Genomic DNA, 18,513 nt, shown 5'->3' on the forward strand with positions numbered 1-18,513 from the left:
TTCTCTGTCATAGACCTGTTCTTGGGAACGGTGAGATGGCATCCTGGCTGATGCTTTCGCCCCGATCTTGTGTCTGAGTTTTGGCAGAAGTTTGTCCTTTGGTGCGAGCTGTGTCGTCCTACAGCCTGATCTGCCTGCAGACAGCCCCCGGGACCGGACAGGACCTAGACGTCTTCCTGAGCCATGTTCTCTTTGGATGCTCGTTTTGGAAGGGAGATGGTTCTTTTCTCTGTTTTTTTGTCTTTTCATCTTCCGTGCCTGTGCTCCTCTGTTCCCTTATTACGCCTGCTTATCCCTGGCTTTCGAGGCTCCAGCCCATACCTGGTATTTGTTGGTTGTTGGTGGTGGGGGGTGACACTAGGTTTCTCTTTTTATATTTTGTTATTATTACAGTGTGTTTGGGCAGAAGGAATTCTCAACATGTAAATTCACTTCAGCTTCCCTTTTTAGTGTTTTATTATTCTTATTCTTATTTTTGGTTAATCCTCACCCAAGGATACTTTCCCAACGATTTTTGGAGAGAGTGGGAGGGAGCGGGAGAGACAGAGAGAGAGAAACATCTATGTGAGAGAGACACATCGATTGGTTGCCTCCCACATGTGCCCAGACCAGGGTGAGGAATTGAGCCTGCAGCTGAGGTATGTGCCCTTGACCAGAATCGAACCCGGGATCCTTCAGTCCGTGGACCAACGCTCTATCCACTGAGCCAAACTGGCTAGGGCCTCTCTTCAGTGTTTTAAATGGGGAAGAGACATGTAATTTGCCAAAATGCCTTGACTTCTCCATGAAGCTGCCTTTTCACTCCCCGGAGTGTTTTTTAATGCTCCCCACGATGACTGAACGCAAGAGTGTGTGACTGTGGCTCTGGCTTACAGCTCTACCATCACACAGAGTTAACGACTGCACAGGCCCCTTCGGGCTCCACTATGATGCCCTGAATATTTTTTTTCTACTTACTTATCTGTGTGGTTAATGTACAGTCAATGTCATAGTACTTTCTGCCTGGACTACCGTTTTTCTCATTCCTTATAGACCGTTCTGGAAAAGCTCGAAGGAGAGTTACAGGAAGCCAACCAGAACCATCAGGCGTTGAAGAAAAGCTTCCTAGAACTGACTGAACTCAAGTATCTCCTGAAGAAAACCCAGGACTTTTTTGAGGTCATTATTTGGGGACTATTTAAAGCCCTCCTTGCCACCCCTCCCCCCAGCCTCAAATTTCTATTTTGAAAGCTGGCTGGTTTGGAATGTGAACAAAGCACCGTTTCTGCCCCAAGGCTGGGCCACTGGTGAGCGGGGAGTGTTCTGGGTGCAATGGCTGTGGTGCTGGTTGAATTAAATGGCAACGTACTATGATGCTCATTAAAAAGGATGTGCCCCAAATGGCCAGGACAGAAGTGTAAGTCAGAACAAAGCAGAACAGTTGGTTTGAGCAGATTTGGGATTTGGGTAGGAAGAGATTGGGGAAGCTTTTTGATGTGGCATGGAGCGCTCCACTTTCTGAATTCTGTTAACTCTTTGTAGAAAATTAAAGCTTCCTTAGAAATAGAATAAACTTGGAGGTGTGGGGTGCTTTTAAGTTTATTTAAATACGTTTAAATGAAAATATTGATCATTTAACTTTCAGACGGAAACCAACTTACCTGATGATTTCTTTACTGAAGACACGTCTGGTCTCCTGGAGTTAAGAGCTATGCCCGCGTACATGGCCGGAAAGCTGGGGTTAGTGTAACTGTTCTGGAAGTTATGTGGAAACGGGTCCTCCGTTGGTCCTCAGTGCCCAGCGTGTGATAGGGTTCCCCGCGTGTTTGAATGAATGAATAGATGAATGAATGGACAAACAAATAGCCACTGGAATGAGTCCAAAGAGTGCAATGTTTGTATTGTCCCCACATAGAAAAGATGTGGGGATAATAATTTTTAACTTTTTATTTTATTTATTTTTTAATTGATTTTGAGAGAAAGAGAGAGAAAGAAATATATTTTTTGTACCACATATTTATGCGTTCATTGGTTGATTCTTTTTTTCCCCTAGAGAACACATTTATTTATTTATTTATTTATTTATTTATTATTGTTTAAAGTTTTACATATGTCTCCTTCCCCACCCCCCTTGACTCCCCCTCGCCACTCCCACCCCTGAGGGCAAGCCCCCACCACTCCAGTGTCTCATTGGTTGATTCCTGTATGTGCCCTAATTAGGGATTGAACCTGCAACCTTGGCATATCAGGATGATGCTCTAACCAACTGAGCTACCCAGCTAGGACGGGGATAATAATTTTGATGGGTTTTCTTAACTGTTCCCATTAGAAATGGGATAGTTATACAATCAAGTCATTCACAAATAGTGGTGCTACAATGTGGTTATGCCCATCAACATGGTGGGATTTCACACAGTGGAAAGTAAAATTGATGAATTGATCAAAGTGCTGGGTTTTGCAACTCTAGTTTTTTATTCAATAGGCCTGCTATTTGAGGTAGTAAGCATCGAATTAGAAATATAAAGGAAAGATACTGAAAATGTTTGATCTGAAAGTAATATAGACCAATGTACATTAAACATAATAGACCGATGGAAGTAACCATCTCAAGGTTAAAGTGTAAAGTTTGGGTCAGAAATGATCTAGATGCCTGGATGATGGTAAAAATAACGATGTATACAAATCCATGTGTATGCTTCCCTCTTAGTACATTATTTGTAATAATACAGAGACCATTGTTGAGCATTTTGAACATCTACAATGCTATAATGAATGGTCTATCATATTTTTAATTGCAAATAATTAAATACAAACTATTGGGATGGTTAAGGAAACCTTACCATGCCCAAGAAAACAGGAGGTCACAAGGGACTTGAGGTAGATTAGGGCTGGGATTCTGGGTGCCAGGCAGGTCTGTGCCATCACGTCCTGCGTGGAGGGAGGTGGACCTTCAGTGGCTTCGCATCTTCATGTCTCCAGGAGTCTTCTCCCTGCACCCCCCTCCCTGTTCCGCAGTAACGTGTCCTCTTCTGACTGTTGACACCAGGTTCACGGCTGGTGTGATAAACAGGGAGAGGATGGCTTCCTTCGAGAGGCTGCTGTGGCGAGTTTGCCGAGGAAACATCTACTTGAAGTTCAGTGAGATGGACACAGTTCTGGAGGATCCCGTCACAGTGGGTATCTCAGGCTGCAGATAACTTCCTCCTAAATTCCCTGTATCCCTCACCAGAGGGCTTGCGTTCCTGCAGACACCGAGTCTTCACTTCTGTGAAGCCAATATCTATTCCCTTGCTTTCTCTTTTCTTTTTTTCTACCTTCGAAAGGTCAAAAACTGATTCTTCCTAACACCGCATTCCTTCGAGAAACTTAGCTATACTCCTTCCACACTAGGCAGCTGTGTCTTTTTGTTGTTGTTGTCCTGATTTAAAAAAAAAAAATTGGTTTTAGAGAAAGCAGAAGAGAGAGAGAGAGAGAGAGAGCGAGAGAGAGAGAGAGAGATCACTTGTTGTTCCACTTATTTGTGCATTCATTGGTTGCTTCCTGTATGTGCCCTGACCAGAGATAGAACCTGCAACCATGGTGTATCGGGATGATGCTCTAACCAACTGAGCTACCCAGCCAGGCTGTCTCTTAATCACAAAGAACTAAACTGATTTAGGTCAGTGTGCATGTGAGCATAAGAATGACTTGGGGACCCTAATTGGTTTGGCTCAGTGGATAGAGTGTCAGCCTGCAGACTGAAAGGTCCCAGGTTCGATTCCGGTCAAGGGCATGTACTTTGGTTGCCAGCACATCCCCAATAGGAGGTGTGTAGGAGGCAGCTGATTGATGTTTCTCTCTCATTGATGTTTCTAACTATCCTTCTCCCTTTCTCTCTGTAAAAAATCAATAAAATATATTTTTTTAAAAAGAATGACTTGGGGGCCTAGCTGGTGTTGCTAAGTGGTTAGAATGACAGCCCACAGATGGAAGTGTTGTAGGTTCGATTCCTGGTCAAGGGTGAGTACCTGGGGTGCAGGTCCAATCCCCTGACATTGTCATGCACGTGGATTTTTATTTTCTTTTGAATTGCTTCCAGGATAGGGATTCAAGGAAATAGGGTTGCTGGCTCTAAGGGTTGTGGGCATTTTTGTGACACTGGCTGGGACCTGACAGATAGTTTCTCAGGGAAGGGGTTGTACCTGATTCCAGTGCCCCAAGTGGTATGTGACTAGTTCGTTGGATTTATTGCAACTTTTCCAACAATGGGCTCCATAATTTTGCCTTGACTACCCTCCACCCCGAATGAAATAAGAGCAAAAGGGCACATTTCTTTGCTTAAAGTAACATTTTCATATATGCTTATGAAATATATCTTCTCCCTTTCTTGTGAATTGTCAAACTTGGACTTTTAAGATGCATCTTAGGCAGGCGGTTGCGGCTTGTTTAGCCATGGCCAAAATTAGGGCTCGAGACCTTCATGGCAAGAAGGACAAGTTGCTCAAACAGCTGGCCGGCCTGAAGGTGGAGCTGTCCCAGCTGCCCGAGCCAAAGGGACGGGCGGCCCTGCTTCCACGCTTCCTAAGATCTGAGTTGTTCGCAAATCTGTCGCCCGCGTTCTTACCGTTCTTACCGTCATTAACCGGACTCAGAAAGGGGCCCTCAGGAAATTCTACAAGGGCAAGAAGTGCAAGCCCGTGGGACTGTGGCCCAAGAAAACACAAACCATGCGCCGTGGCTCAGCAGCATGAAGGGAACCCAAAGACCAAGAAGCAGCCGCGGAAGGAGCGGCCGTACCCTCTGCGCAAGTCCAAGGTCCAGGCCTGAGCACCGTCAAGGCCTGAGCATCGCGGCGTCAGTAGAGCACAAACTGGCTGACGTTGCTTTGTGTTTGCCGTTGTTTCAGCTGACTGTGCTGGAGAGCCGGGCTGGTGAGGCGCAGGCATCTGATGGATTTGGGCAGCCCTGCCAGTCGCTGTTTCATCCTGGTGAGGGGGCCTGGCAGTCCTGGCTGCAAGGATCTGTTGGGTGCTCTGGTGTGGTGACCTGGGGCCTGGAGCGTGGAGCTGCCCTGACGATCCTTTCTGCCAGCGCCATGGGTGCTGGGCAGGGAGAGGCTGGAGTTGAGCTCTGAGAGCCATGTGCGGGGATGTTATATCGGAGAGGCCCTGGGTGGCTTGATTATGCCGTGGATTCGGCGTCTTGCCTAGTCAGCAGCTCCGGACGCTACTAAAGTTGCCCATCTGGGGTGAAGGTGCAAGCCTGGGCCACATCCGGGCTCCCTGCCAAAAACACGTCGTTGGGCTGTGAGGATGCAAGATCTGCCTTAGCCCGGCTTCCTGGTACGCCTTCCACTGCGCCCTGGGATGCTAACACCACGGGCCTTACCTGCAGGGTTTCAATGCACTTGCCTGTGTTGCAGTCCCAGACTTTGATCTGCAATAGAAACAAGCAGACAGGCAAAAGAAAAGATGCATTTTAATCAGTGTTCTTATGGATGTACAGTGAGTAACTGTGGGTCCAACATTAGACACGACTTTACCTTTGTTAAATATCAAGCACTCACTCGCCCCTGAGATGCCTGTGTGTGAGTTAACCCTGGGGAGCTAGGTCAGCTCTTTTCATGTTAAGCCTTGCAATATCCTGGCGACCCTCTTCCGGACGCTTCCTTGTTTATTAATACATCTCTTTAAGTAGAGGGCTTAGAGCTGAGTACAGGGCCCAGCTGTGATCCAACTAGTGGAGCCGACAGTGGGACTCTCTGTCCCCTTAAGACTGCACTGGCCTCCCTGCTGGCCCCATACAGCCTGCCTGGGTGGCCTTGCCCTCAGCCATAATGAATTACAAACTTGGACCAACTGGGAGAAATGGAGGTTTTTCAATTTTAAATTTATATATATTTTAAAACCTAAAAACAGAACTTTACATTTTCATTGTAATGTAACCAGAAAGAAAAGCTCATTTTTTCCTCCTCGTTCTGATTTTCCAGAAAGAAGAAATGAAAAAGAACATGTTCATCATATTTTATCAAGGAGAGCAGCTCCGGCAGAAGATCAGGAAGATCTGCGAGGGGTAAGGGAGGCGGGCAGTGGATCCGTCACCAGCGCACGGGGCAGGGTGAGGCCAGAGGCGTGCGATGTGAAAGGCACCATCTTTGAGGTCCGTTTAGGGATTTAGAATAACTTTATTTTTTTTAAAATATATTTTATTGATGTGCAATGCGAAAGGCACCATCGAGGCCTCTTTGAGGTCCGTTTGGGGATTTAGAATAATTTTCCCACATTGATAAGAGAGTGTGAAGAATGTAATTGACCCTTAATAGCTGTGGAAATAGGAACAGAGAGGACTTAAAGGGGAAAAATTTAAAGGTAACTAAAAGTGGATCCTTTTAAACCATTGCCGTTTATCCCTGCTCACAGGCAAACCACATGCTAAGCTGTTTCTAACGTTACAGAATCATCTCTTTAGAATAACTTTCCCACATTTGATAAGAGAGTGTGAAGAATGTAACTGACCCTTAATAGCTGTGGAAATAGGAACAGAGAGGACTTAAAGGGGCAAAATTTAAAGGTAACTAAAAGTGGATCCTTTTAAACCATTGCCGTTTATCCCTGCTCACAGGCAAACCACATGCTAAGCTGTTTCTAACGTTACAGAATCATCTCATTTCCAGGCCCTTAGAAGCAGAGATTACTCAGTAAAGAAGGACATTAATGCGTTAATAGATTCTGGGGGACAAAAAGGGGCAAGTTAAGCTTATGGTTTTGTTTATATAACAGCTCACAGGCTTTATGGTTTGAAAGAAGCCCATTCCTATAGTGTGAGCCATGTGTTGGGAAGCCTTCTAAAGGGGGTTCATTTATAGACGGCCACGGAGCAGGTTAGTCTAGGAAAAGGTGTTGCCTCACCGAAGCCAGCAAGTAGTGACTTAGCAGAGGAGGGTGTGCAGAATGCTTTGGAGCGATAACCATGTGTCAATTGGAATGCATTAAACACAGGTTTCGAGCCACCATTTACCCCTGCCCAGAGCCTGCGGCGGAGCGCAAGGAGATGCTGGCTGGTATCAACACGAGGCTGGAAGATATAGTCACCGTGAGTGAGGGCTTCAGGCACGTGCTCTGAGGGGCACGGCGGCTGGGCTACCTCTGCCATTGCCGAATCAGTCCTGTCCTCTGGGGCCCTTGCTGGAAGCTGGCTGGGAGGCTTGCTATGCTCTTGTAGCTCCTGGTGCAGAAGATTTCATAATGAAGAGGCTGTTTCATAGGCTAGAGGTGATGACTCTTCATCTGAACTCCAAGCCCAGAACTGGATCCTTGTGCTCATCCCGACACAGTGGGTACTGGACACAGCGGGTGGTCCTCGCAGGGCCGGTCCCTTCCCCCCAGCCAGGGCCCCACCCCACCCAACCACTCCCCAAGGAGGTCTCAGCAATGCAGTTCTTTTGAGCCCTCCTTCAGTGGGTAGGGAGGCCACGCTGGGCTTCAGCACCGGGCGGAGCGGGGCTGCCCTCTTCTGTGGAGCACGAGGCTCCCTTGGTCCGGAGGATGGCGGGCAGGGCTACTGGTTCTGGGCTCTTTCTGGCTGAGCTGGAAACCTCGTGGCACAGGAGGTGCCAGTAATATTTTCATGTCAGTAATATTTTGCCTGCAGTTAGAACTGACCACAGCTCAGCCTCATCTATGATACAACCAACTAGCCAATGAAGTCGAACAGCCAGCCTGACCGATTCTTTTGCTGCTGAATTGCCCAGTTGTTATAAAATCTGTCGTCACCCACAGTGGCGCTCAGCGCTTTCATGATTAGAATACTTTCTTTAAGACGCTTTGAAAGTGATCTCTAAGAGCAGCTGATCCCACATCGTATTGTGAACTCTACATCGGTGCTGCCCAGCAGGACTTCTGTGGTGGTGGAAATGTTACATATATAACCCACAGGAGCCAAGTTCCCATGTGACCTTGGAGCTCTTGGAACATGGCTTGTGATTTAAATTCTTGTAGCTCCATGCGGCTGATGTATTGGTCAGCATGGTTCTAGATCCTCAATGCTGTCCTTAGACATTGGGTGTGTGTGTGTTTCCAAACTCTTAGGCTAACAGGCATCTTCACCCTCCTAGAAAAATCTGTTGGCATTCCTTGGTGTGTAGATGCATCATTCCAGTCTCTGCCTCCATCATACAGGTGTCCAAATTTCTTGTAAGGACACCAGTTGTATTCAGTAGGCCCACCCTCCTCAGGTCTGACCTCATCTTAATTGCATCTGCGAAGACCCCATTTCCAAATAAGATCAACCTTCACAGTTACCAGGAATTAGGACGTTAACATATGTTTTTGGGAGACAGGATTTAACACATAATAGTACTGGGAGGAATTTAGAAGAAAAGGAAGAATTCTGCCTAAGAGTTTGAACCTCTAGTAGGGGAGATACACTGCTCATGAGAGTTCAAGGCCAGGTGAGAGCCACAGGCCAGAGGAGGGAATCCAGGTCCAGAGCAGAGGAAGCAGCTGGTGAACCCCCATTCCTGCCACATTGCCAGACATTTCCTGAGTGCCCCTTGTTTTTCTGTGTGTTGCTTTTTGCCCAGGTTATAACACAAACGGAGTCTCACCGTCAGAGCCTCCTGCAGGAAGCGGCTGCCAACTGGCACTCCTGGGTGGTCAAGGTGCAGAAGATGAAGGCCATTTACCACATCCTGAACATGTGCAACATCGATGTCACCCAGCAGTGCATCATCGCTGAGATCTGGTTCCCGGTGGCAGACACCGGGCGCATCAAGAAGGCGTTGGAGCAAGGCATGGTGAGCGGCAGGCGGAGCAGGGAAGGGGGAAGATGAGTCACGTCCAGCCTCGCCAGCCCCCCTCCGGGCACTGAGTGGTGGTCAGGCTCCTGAGTCCCGTGAATTTCACCAGTGACTTGCTGGTAGGATGTCACCTTCGTCTTTGTATCTTCATTTGTCACCAGTGGTAGGGCACATGGCAGAAACTCCTTTTCTCTCAGCGTTTGACAATTAGTCACCTTTTCTTTCCTCTTCAGCAAGTGCATAGCGAGCATGACTGTGCCAGTCACCATGCTCATTATGACTGTGGACCTCACAGTTCAGTGTGACTGTGGGTACCATCCTCTACCTCATAACGGTCACAGTCTCCCCGGACAGACCATAACCAGGCTCCTGTAATGACAGCCGACGGGAGTAGAAGGCTCCCTACATGCTGGGTCTCGCAGCGCTCGCCATTCATCTCTCTAATGTTCACGGTGCACCAGGAGTAGATGTAGGGCTGTGCTGTCACAAGGGCCTGCTCTGATGGACTTCTGAGAAAGGGAGACAGACAGTCAGCATGTCCATCATTAGTGGATTCCAGGCTGTGATCCATGGTGGGCAGAAGTGAGGCGGGGATGGGGAGGGGTGGTGAAGGGTGGAGCGGAGGCTTGTTCTTACACCTAGTCACCCTATTGGTGAAGAACGGACCCTCTGCCCCGAAGAGTGCCAGGTGGCAAACACAGGACACCTGGCACTGGACAGATGAGATTGGCAGCAGTTTACTAGTCACATATGCTCGTAGCCCCGGGGAGGACACTGCATGCCACACAGGGCCACAGGGAGGCTGCACTTGGGGCCGGTACTTGGAAGCAGAGTGAACCAGCAGGGGCTGTGGGAGGCAGGCTCTGTAGTGACAACAGGGTTGGGTGAGCCCTGGTTTCCATGGGAGGGTGTGATTAGCTCATTTGAATAATTTTCTGGGAAGTGAAACCCATTAGGTTGGCTACGAGGCAGTGGTCTGGTCTGGCTGAGGGACAGTGCTGGGCCTTGCCTGCTAAGTGGGTGGCATATCCGCTGAGACCAGGGGAACTCATGGCTTGACCTTTGGGGCCCTGTGAGACGCAATGATGTCAAGACAGCGCTTGAACTCTGAGGTCTTACAGTGCTGTGACAGGGCTGCTGGACAGGGCCCCTCTGAAAGCCGGCGTCGGAGCAGACTTCCCTAAATGCCATGGGAAGCCTGGAGTGGGTGGGAGAAAGAGCGTTCAGGCTGCAGCATCCGAAGGTAAAGGCCTTGAGGTGGGATGGGACTAAGAGATAGGAACGCTTTTTATTCAGATGAGAAAACTGAGGCATAGAGAGTGGAAGTAACTTGGCTGTGATCCTATAGCCAGGAGGCAGGATTTGAATGTCCTCACATGATGGTCCAATAACTCCCCACATGGGGCACTTACAAAGAGGGTTTCACCCAGGCTGGGAAGGGCAGGGGGCTCCCTGGAGGAAGTGATGCATGAGCTGGACTGTGGAAGCGTGGTCAGAAGAGAGGTGGGAGGAGTGTGCGGTGCAGGCCCACCTGCAGACCAGTGGCTGGAGAGAGGGTGCAGCAGCTGAAGGAATGGGAAGAAGGTCAGGGAGAGGCTGCAGGGCAGTTCCTGAAGGACCTCATGGCGGTGTAAGGGAGCTGATCTTATTCCTGTGCTGGGTGACATGATCCAGGTTTCATTTTAGAAGCACGTGGCTGTAGTGTGGAGAAGACAGCCAAGCCTTTGGGGAGGAGTTGTCCTAATGCAAGGATTTCACTGAACAATGTTGCTCTGTAATCACAAAGGGGTCAGACTTCTACAAGGCTCCTTATGGCTATTTCTACAGTTTCTCCATCCTCTGAAATAATCAAAGTATTTCCCCAGATAGGAGTAGAAGGCTCTATGCTGGTAGGAGGTGAGGAGACAAGTGTAGGAGGATAGCTATCATTATCACCAATGAGCAAAAAATACTTAGGCTACGCTAATACTATGTCCGCTGCTGGAGGACATGTTAGAAAAAAAGGAGGAAGCCACAGTCCTTGACCTCAAAGAGGTCATAATCCCACAGATGAAAACATATATCATCATAGAGTAAGGAACTCCTCTACTTGCATGTAAGCTTGGGAAAGTTACTTAACCTCGATCTACCTTCTTGTCCTCATCTCCAAAGTGGGGTATTGTTAGGAGGACTGACGAGCACTCACTTCGCTGGTGCTAATCCCCCCTGGGTGTGCAGGTGGTGAGTGCTGTTGGGTTAGGAGTGACCAAAAGGTTCCTGGGGGATGAGCTTGGAGTGGTCCCACTTGGGAAAGTGAACAAGGGAGGTGGCTACTGTGGAGTTGGGTGATTTCCACAGAGAAGCAGTGGGGGGAAGGTGTGAATGGAGGATTAGTCAGCTATGTAAAGAAGTCTTGATTACAAGGCTAAAGAGTTCTGGCTTCATTCTTTAGGTAAGAGGAAGCCTTTGAGGATTTTTGAGCAGGAAGGTAATATGACTAAAGTAGTGCGTTTTGTTTGTTTTGTTTTATTAAAAGAAGGATTATGCAGTCTGGAGTGTAACATAAATGGGAGGGCAAGAGATGGAGGAGGATGGGGAGGCTGGGGCTTGGCTGGTGGCTGTGGGAATGGGAGGGAGAGGGATTGGAAAGGGACAATTAGCAAGATCTGGAGATTGGTGATTAAATCAGGAGAAGGGGAAAGTCTGCGGATTTCAAAGTTTCAAGAATTTGGAGAGTGGAGACTGTCGAAGGAACAGCCTGGCTTTAGGGCAAGCTGATGAGTCCAGTTCTAGGCTCCTGGATTATGTGGGGTTGCTGAGACAGGAGAGTTTGAAAGCCTAGGCAGGCAATGAAAAAAGAATCGAAATTTTCAAGAGAGTCAAGGCCATTGGAAAGATTGAAACAAAATTCGGCAAGTGGATGAGCTCTTGGGGGCGTAAGTAGAGAGAAAGGGAGAGGAGAGCCAGCCCCAGAACGGAGGCGTAAACATGCATTTCAGGAGCAGGAGACTGCAGATCGCCAGGGGAGCAGGAGGAATTCTCTCTGACAGCTCTCCTGTCCGATAGGTTAGATGAGTATTAGGAAGGTTTTCACTTCCATGGGAGAGATTGTGAGTCTCAGAGACGTCAAGAGTATCCCACGTTCGCCCAGTACGTGATGGCAAGAGCTGCCCTGTGATCCACGTGCCGGTACCCAGCCAAGGCGCTCCTCCTTACATTTTTGTCACGTGTTCTTTCTGCAGGAACTAAGCGGCTCCTCCATGGCCCCTATCTTGACAGCAGTGCAATCTAAAACCGCTCCTCCCACGTTTAACAGGACCAATAAATTCACTGCTGGCTTCCAGAATATTGTAGATGCATATGGTGTGGGCAATTACCGGGAGATAAACCCAGGTAAGGTGTCTGATATGTTACATGCCTGAGCAGCTTGAAAATGAAAATTGGGTAAGATTCACCCCCAAGGTGGCAACCTAGGAGGTGAATTACTTTAAACTGTGACTTTCCTAAAATCGTATTTGTTTTTTTATTTTTTTTTTGAATGCTCTGCATTGTCTTCTGTAAAGGTGATTAGTGAAAGATTTGTTCCTTATCAAGATTTCACCTGTTCTCCCTTAAACTGTAGCCTTATCAGGCAGCCAGATTCGGTTCTTGTTTGTTTAACAGTTCAATGAGGGTCATCTCTAGGCATCCCCACAATCTCATAGTTGTGTGGGAGAGATGGGAACACACAGAACTTGGAGTCAGAAGCCTGGATTCCTAGTGACGTAAACTGTGATGTTGGTGGCCTGGTTTGTAAAATAAAGGGGTAGACCAGATGCCTATTGGCCAAGCAGTGGACGATGCTGTTCTTGTCCAGCCTGGGTCCCAATCTAATTTGTGACCCATAATGCAGGGCCCCATAGGTGAGTAACTGCTGGAGGGCTGTGGTACATGTGAATGGTGGAGAAAGAAGCAGAAGATGGTAGTGGAAAGAGCATAGAAAGCACGTAGAAAACGGATTTTAAATCCCATTAAATTTTGTGATCTTGGGCAAGTCACTTAACCACTCCCAAACTCAGCTCATCTGTAAAGTGGAGAATAATAGTGTTTATCCACTGATGAGCTCATGTATGTGGGAGTCAAGCAAGTGTCAGGGGTGCGAATACTGAGAGCTGACAGAATCAGAAAGGCACAAGGGAGCCGGCTTATCACAAGGAGCCTGATAGACCAATAGTCGGGGAGCCCACAGGACTGTTGGGAGACTCAGGCTGTTGTGGTTCTCACCTCTGCAGCTCCCTACACCATCATCACTTTCCCCTTCCTGTTTGCCGTGATGTTTGGAGACTGTGGTCACGGAACCGTGATGCTCCTGGCTGCCCTTTGGATGATCCGTAATGAGAGACGTTTCCTCGCCCAGAAGACAGACAATGAGGTGGGCGTCCATCAGATGTCTCCCCTCATTTCCTCAAATGTTCTTAAAGTGTGATTGTTGTTTTTTTCCATAGGAATAGCATGTTCTTATGAGAAGGGGAAAAAATGGAAAGTGAAAAAGAACCAAGCCGTAACCGGTTTGGCTCAGTGGATAGAGCGTCAGCCTGCGGACTGAAAGGTCCCAGGTTCGATTCTGGTCAAGGGCATGTACCTGGGTTGCGGGCACATCTCCAGTAGGGGGTGTGCAGGAGGCAGCTGATCGATGTTTCTCTCTCATCGATGTTTCTAACTCTCTATCTCTCTCCCTTCCTCTCTGTAAAAAATCAATAAAATATATTTTTTAAAAAAGAAAAAAAGCCAAAACTCAACATAAACACTAGGCCTTCCCTGAGCTTGTCAGGTTAGCATGTGGCCCCTTTTTGTCCACAGTCCTTTGGATGGTTTGGTGCAGTTCCTTTTAGCATTTTTGTTTTTTTGTACATTGCTTGTGAAGGCATTGATCTTTCCTTTTTTTCCCCTCCTTTTTTGCTAATATTGATTTTTTTTCTTTGATTATAAAAGCAATATATGTTCATTGTAAAATTTGGGAAAATATAGCCATCTATTTAGAAAAAAATTACAATGAGTGTTTCTGTATTACCTTTCTAGTTTCCTTTCTGTGCTTAGACAAAAATATATAATTTTAGAAATTGGGATCAAATAGTGCATATTAATTTGTAGCCTCCTTTTTTTCACTTAAAATAGCACAAATAATTTTTTATGGCAGAGCCCTTTCCCCACAAGCCCACACTCAGTGTTCTTCTGAAACACAGGCATCCCGAACACCATGTCTTCACTTTCACATTTGAAGTTCTGTACCTTCCATGAAGTTCCCTCACAGAGCGATGTGAAGGTTGAAACAACTCAAGAGTTGCATTGTTTCAAAGTTGACGTCACTTTGTGGCCGCTGATATTGCATTTTACAAAGTACAAACATGCCTTTAGCTATGTTCTGAATTTTATCTGCAATCTATTTTTTACAGGTTGACTTAACTAGAGCTAGTTCAGTGATGTCAGAGTGAGTTAATCATAAGCAAGGTTAGTGACAAATCTACCTATGGCCAATACAGTTTTCATGACAAGCATTTTATTTAGAGAGAAAGGAAAGGAGAGAGAGGAAGAGTGAAAGAAACATTGATTTGTTGTACACTTATTCGTTGATTCTTGTACATGCCCTGACCTGGGGTTGAACCCACAACCTTGTTATTTCGGGATGAAGCTCTAACCAACTGAGCAGCCTGGCCAGGGCTCATGACAAGCATTTTAACAGATGTAGTTTCCTGTAATAAATATTTGAAATCTGCAAGTCCCACTCAGCGGTTCTGATGGTTGGTGCACATCCTGCAGTATCGGGAGAAAGCACTTTCTCTTCTTAGTGGATGTACTTAGAAACTCAACTTTTAATGGAGGACCCCTCTCAATCCCCCCAAAAAGGAGTATAGATTTGACTTGCAGTAAAATTTAGCAGCCAGCTCAGTGCTTACCTCCTGGAAGTGCTGGAGACACAGCCACCCACTTTCAAGTCCCCCTTTCCACAGGTGAGGCCTCAGTTTCTGCTTTAATCACATTTTTCTAACCAAGGCTGAATTCAAGCATATGAGGCCTCTATGCTTGTTTCCACAATAGCAACGGCCAGTCTGGGACTTTTCAGAGTCACCTGTAGAAGCTCAGGAAAATCATGTGTGTGCTCTTGCTCTCTGGGCCACTTCGGTGCCTGCCTCATCGCGTAGCCCCTCTGTATAGGGCCTGCGTGCCTTGCTGTGGAGAGACCTGATCACACACTGGCTCAGAGCTCACTGACAGTCCTCTCTGTCTCCCCGAGGCCAGATCTGGAACACCTTCTTCCAGGGGCGCTACCTCATCCTCCTCATGGGCATCTTCTCCATTTACACGGGCTTCATTTACAACGACTGCTTCTCCAAGGCTTTCAACATCTTCGGCTCTTCTTGGAGCGTCCGACCCATGTTCAGAAATGGCACATGGAAGTAAGTTCACAGACAGGGATGGGTTTTCCCTGGCCACCTATGGCTGAGCAAATCTACGCCTGGCTCGACCCAGAGGTGTACCCACAAATTCAACAAATAATGCCATTTTCTCAACTGAGCATGAGAACTTGTGCCACTTCCTCAGTAACTGTGCTGGTAACTGTAACACATGGAAATAGTTTTTAAAACTTTAGCTCAACTGCCCGGCTGGTGTGGCTCAGTGGTTGAGTGTCAACCCATGAACCAGGAATTCACAGTTCGATTCCCGGTCAGGGCACATGTCTGGGTTGAGGGCTCGATCCACAGCATGAGACAGCCAATCAGTGGTTCTCTCTCATCATTGATATTTCTACCTCTCCCTTCCTCTCTGAAATCAATAAAAATATATTTTTTTAAAAAAGAAGAAAGGACTGACTTACAGGACTTGGCCTCTAAGAGGATAAAGGTTATCTCTGGTCATTTTTGTGATTTGGACAACGTCCTTCTGTTGCTATGTCCATACTCTGATATCAGATATGGTTGTGGAATGGTCTTGCTTTTGTCTGGATCCATCACGGTCACAGAATGGCCTTGTCTGATGTTGGTGTTCTGTGAAATTGTTTATGTTCAACAGCAGGCTTAGCTGTGGGTACCCGGCCAGTTCTCTCTCGTCAGGGGTGGCTTTCTGGTTTGTGGACACACAAACACGCTTCTGCTACTGAAATCTAACCCCTTGCCCTGAGGCGTGTTGTTAGGACTGTGTATGTCTAGGGTGGCCAGGGATCTATTTCTGTAGACTCCTTCATCCCTACCCCTACCTTTTTTCTGATGTAGAATATACACCGAATGGCCAGATTATTATGACCACCTGACGTTTGTAGGCAAATTAGCTATAATTTCACGCTGAAGTTGCTAGAGGGCCAGACCATTATAAATAGGGAAGTAGGCTGTTTACCACGACAGTAGAAGTGATTTTTTTTCTGAAGATATGGGTAAACAACGCAATTTAACAGCCTTTGAACGGGGGATATATATATAGATCTCCATGTATGTGTACTAATTTTTCAAAAGTATAGGCCTAACAAGTTAAAGCCATTGTTTTAATGTCTTTTAAAAACATTTTAATTGCTCATAGACCTTCAAAATGATTTTTTATAGATTTATTATATTTTAGTGGGGTTTTTGGTAGAAATTTTTCTTTTTCATTAAATATCTGAAGGGCAGAAAAGGCAATTACATATTTGAGCCACCCATCCATATATATCCTGTGCCTTCTTAGTTTTTTTAATGAAAACTGATTGGGCATTTTACTATAAACTTATGTATTAATGTATCTTTCATAATTAACACAACGGAAAGATGCAACTGGAAATGAGATTCATCGGATCACATGGCTCTTTTCCAATGCTCGACTGTCCAATCCTTGTGTTTCTGTGCGAATTGAAGACGTTTTATCTTGGTAACTGCAAACAGCAAAGGTGTTCGAACAGGCCTTCGGCTTCCATATCCCGTACGATGCAGTGTACGGCTAATTTGCCTATAAACAAATCAGGTGGTCATAATAATCTGGCCACTCAGTGTATATATTTTTTTTACTATATGTACCCCACCAAGCTGGAGCGCTTTGAAAGCTTAGACTATATATTCCTTGGGGGTTGGCGGGTCATTTCTGTTGCTCAGGCCACAGGACAGTACTTGGCACACAGTGGGGATTCAGTACCATTCATGGAATAACCAAATGAGCCGAACTGATGCGTTGCACCAGCAGTTAGCTGTGATTGGCTCGACAGACGGCACCCTAGTACTTTTTCCTGCCTTTGGTCACTCACTGGCTTTGTTTTTGTTTTTGCCTTTCTCCCTCTGTAGCATGGAAACGATGGAGACAAATCCACTTTTACAGCTGAACCCCGCCATTCCAGGCGTGTACTCTGGGAACCCATACCCATTCGGGATTGATCCGGTAACAACGTCCTCTGGGCTTAAATAGTTATTAAATGGTTAAATGACTGGCTGAGGAGAAATCGGGGGGAGTGGGGGGTGGGGGAGAAGAAGTGCCAGAACCTATCAAATCAACCAACTTGTGTTGAGATAGAATTACATGGACGGGAGGTTTTTGTGACACACTGCGCTGACTTCAAGTAAGTGTTCTGCCTGCATCCTTTACCCAGCCCCTGGGTCATTTTCCATACAATTCCCCAAACATCTGCCTCGTTCTCCATCACTTATGCCTTGGCGGTTAATGACTGCTTCTTTTTTAAAAAGACTTTTTTTTTTATTGATTTCAGAGAGGAAAGGAGAGGGAGAGAGAGAGAAATATCAGTGATGAGAGAGAATCACTGATCAGTTGCCTCCTGTGCACCCCCTGCTAGGGATTGAGCCCACAACCTGGGCATGTGCCCTGACTGGGAATCAACCCTGACCTCCTGGTTCATAGGTCGACGCTCAACCACTGAGCCACGCCGGCTGGGCAATGATTGCTTCTTTTAAAAAGCCCTGGGTTCCTGGGAAGTATGCATATTAGATCATCAATTTAGCATCCTAATCAAGTTTCCTACTTGGGCATTTTCTTGCAGTGGAGTAACATTTTTTTTCCTAGAAACATATGGATTTGCTTTTATTTTTTGTTTAATTTTACTGCCTAGAATTGATACGAGTGGAAAAAGAGATTGTCAGGTTTTGTTTGTTATATCTATCTCAATTGGATTTGAGCTGAGCAAAGTGAAAGTGATTCTGCACACTGGATATGAAGGGGTTTTCCAGAAGACACCCACAGATAGTGGCCCAGCGCAGATCGCCACTAGGTGGCAGCCTTGTGCTCCAAATGAGCATGGGTGGTCTAGACCTGAACTTGGCAGACGCAGTCCAGAAGTGTATCTTATAAGCTCTTTTTGTGACAGAGAACCCAAAAGCTCAGGTTTAGTTGCTGACAGTTAAGAGAGAACAGCACTGGCCCTAACGTTGGTTGTGTGGTCTCTCCTATCTTGTGGGTCATCTCTCTCCTCTTGTTTTCCTGGATCTTCCCACTGCCTGCCCTCCTCCCCTCCCTTATAAAAACAGAAAGTGCCCTAGCTTTTCTGTTGGCTCAGTGGGTAGTTTGGTTCCAGTCAAGGGCACATGCCTCAGTTGTAGGCTCTGGCCCTGGTTGGGGCACATGCAGGAGGCAACCAGTTGATGTGTCTTTCTCACAGTGAGGTTTCTCTCTCCCTCCCCACCCCCCTGACCCCCCTAATACGCTCTCTAAAACGGTGGTTCTCAACCTTCCTAATGCCTCAACCCTTTAATACAGTTTCTCATGTTTTGGTGACCCCCAACCATAAAATTATTTTCATTGCTACTTCATAACTAATTTTGCTACTGTTATGAATT

The 18,513-nt window shown here is 46.7% G+C and overlaps 1 protein-coding gene and 1 pseudogene across 1 annotated transcript in view; both read left to right on the forward strand.

The window, feature by feature from the left end:
• Window positions 1–18,513, forward strand: part of ATP6V0A4 (ATPase, H+ transporting, lysosomal V0 subunit a4) — a 40,321-nt gene that overhangs the window by 5,121 nt on the left and 16,687 nt on the right. Inside the window, exons 5-14 of the mRNA XM_006777122.2 lie at window positions 1,033–1,158; window positions 1,625–1,719; window positions 3,026–3,152; window positions 5,948–6,030; window positions 6,957–7,050; window positions 8,540–8,752; window positions 11,977–12,127; window positions 13,006–13,145; window positions 15,011–15,168; window positions 17,014–17,107. Of these exons, the coding sequence (XP_006777185.1) occupies window positions 1,033–1,158; window positions 1,625–1,719; window positions 3,026–3,152; window positions 5,948–6,030; window positions 6,957–7,050; window positions 8,540–8,752; window positions 11,977–12,127; window positions 13,006–13,145; window positions 15,011–15,168; window positions 17,014–17,107 (1,281 nt within the window). The remainder of the gene's footprint in view (window positions 1–1,032; window positions 1,159–1,624; window positions 1,720–3,025; window positions 3,153–5,947; window positions 6,031–6,956; window positions 7,051–8,539; window positions 8,753–11,976; window positions 12,128–13,005; window positions 13,146–15,010; window positions 15,169–17,013; window positions 17,108–18,513) is intronic.
• On the forward strand, window positions 4,357–4,785 carry LOC102757030 (annotated as a pseudogene).

The sequence above is a fragment of the Myotis davidii genome, unplaced genomic scaffold, assembly GCF_000327345.1.
Source record: "Myotis davidii unplaced genomic scaffold, ASM32734v1 scaffold329, whole genome shotgun sequence".
Lineage (NCBI taxonomy): Eukaryota > Metazoa > Chordata > Mammalia > Chiroptera > Vespertilionidae > Myotis > Myotis davidii.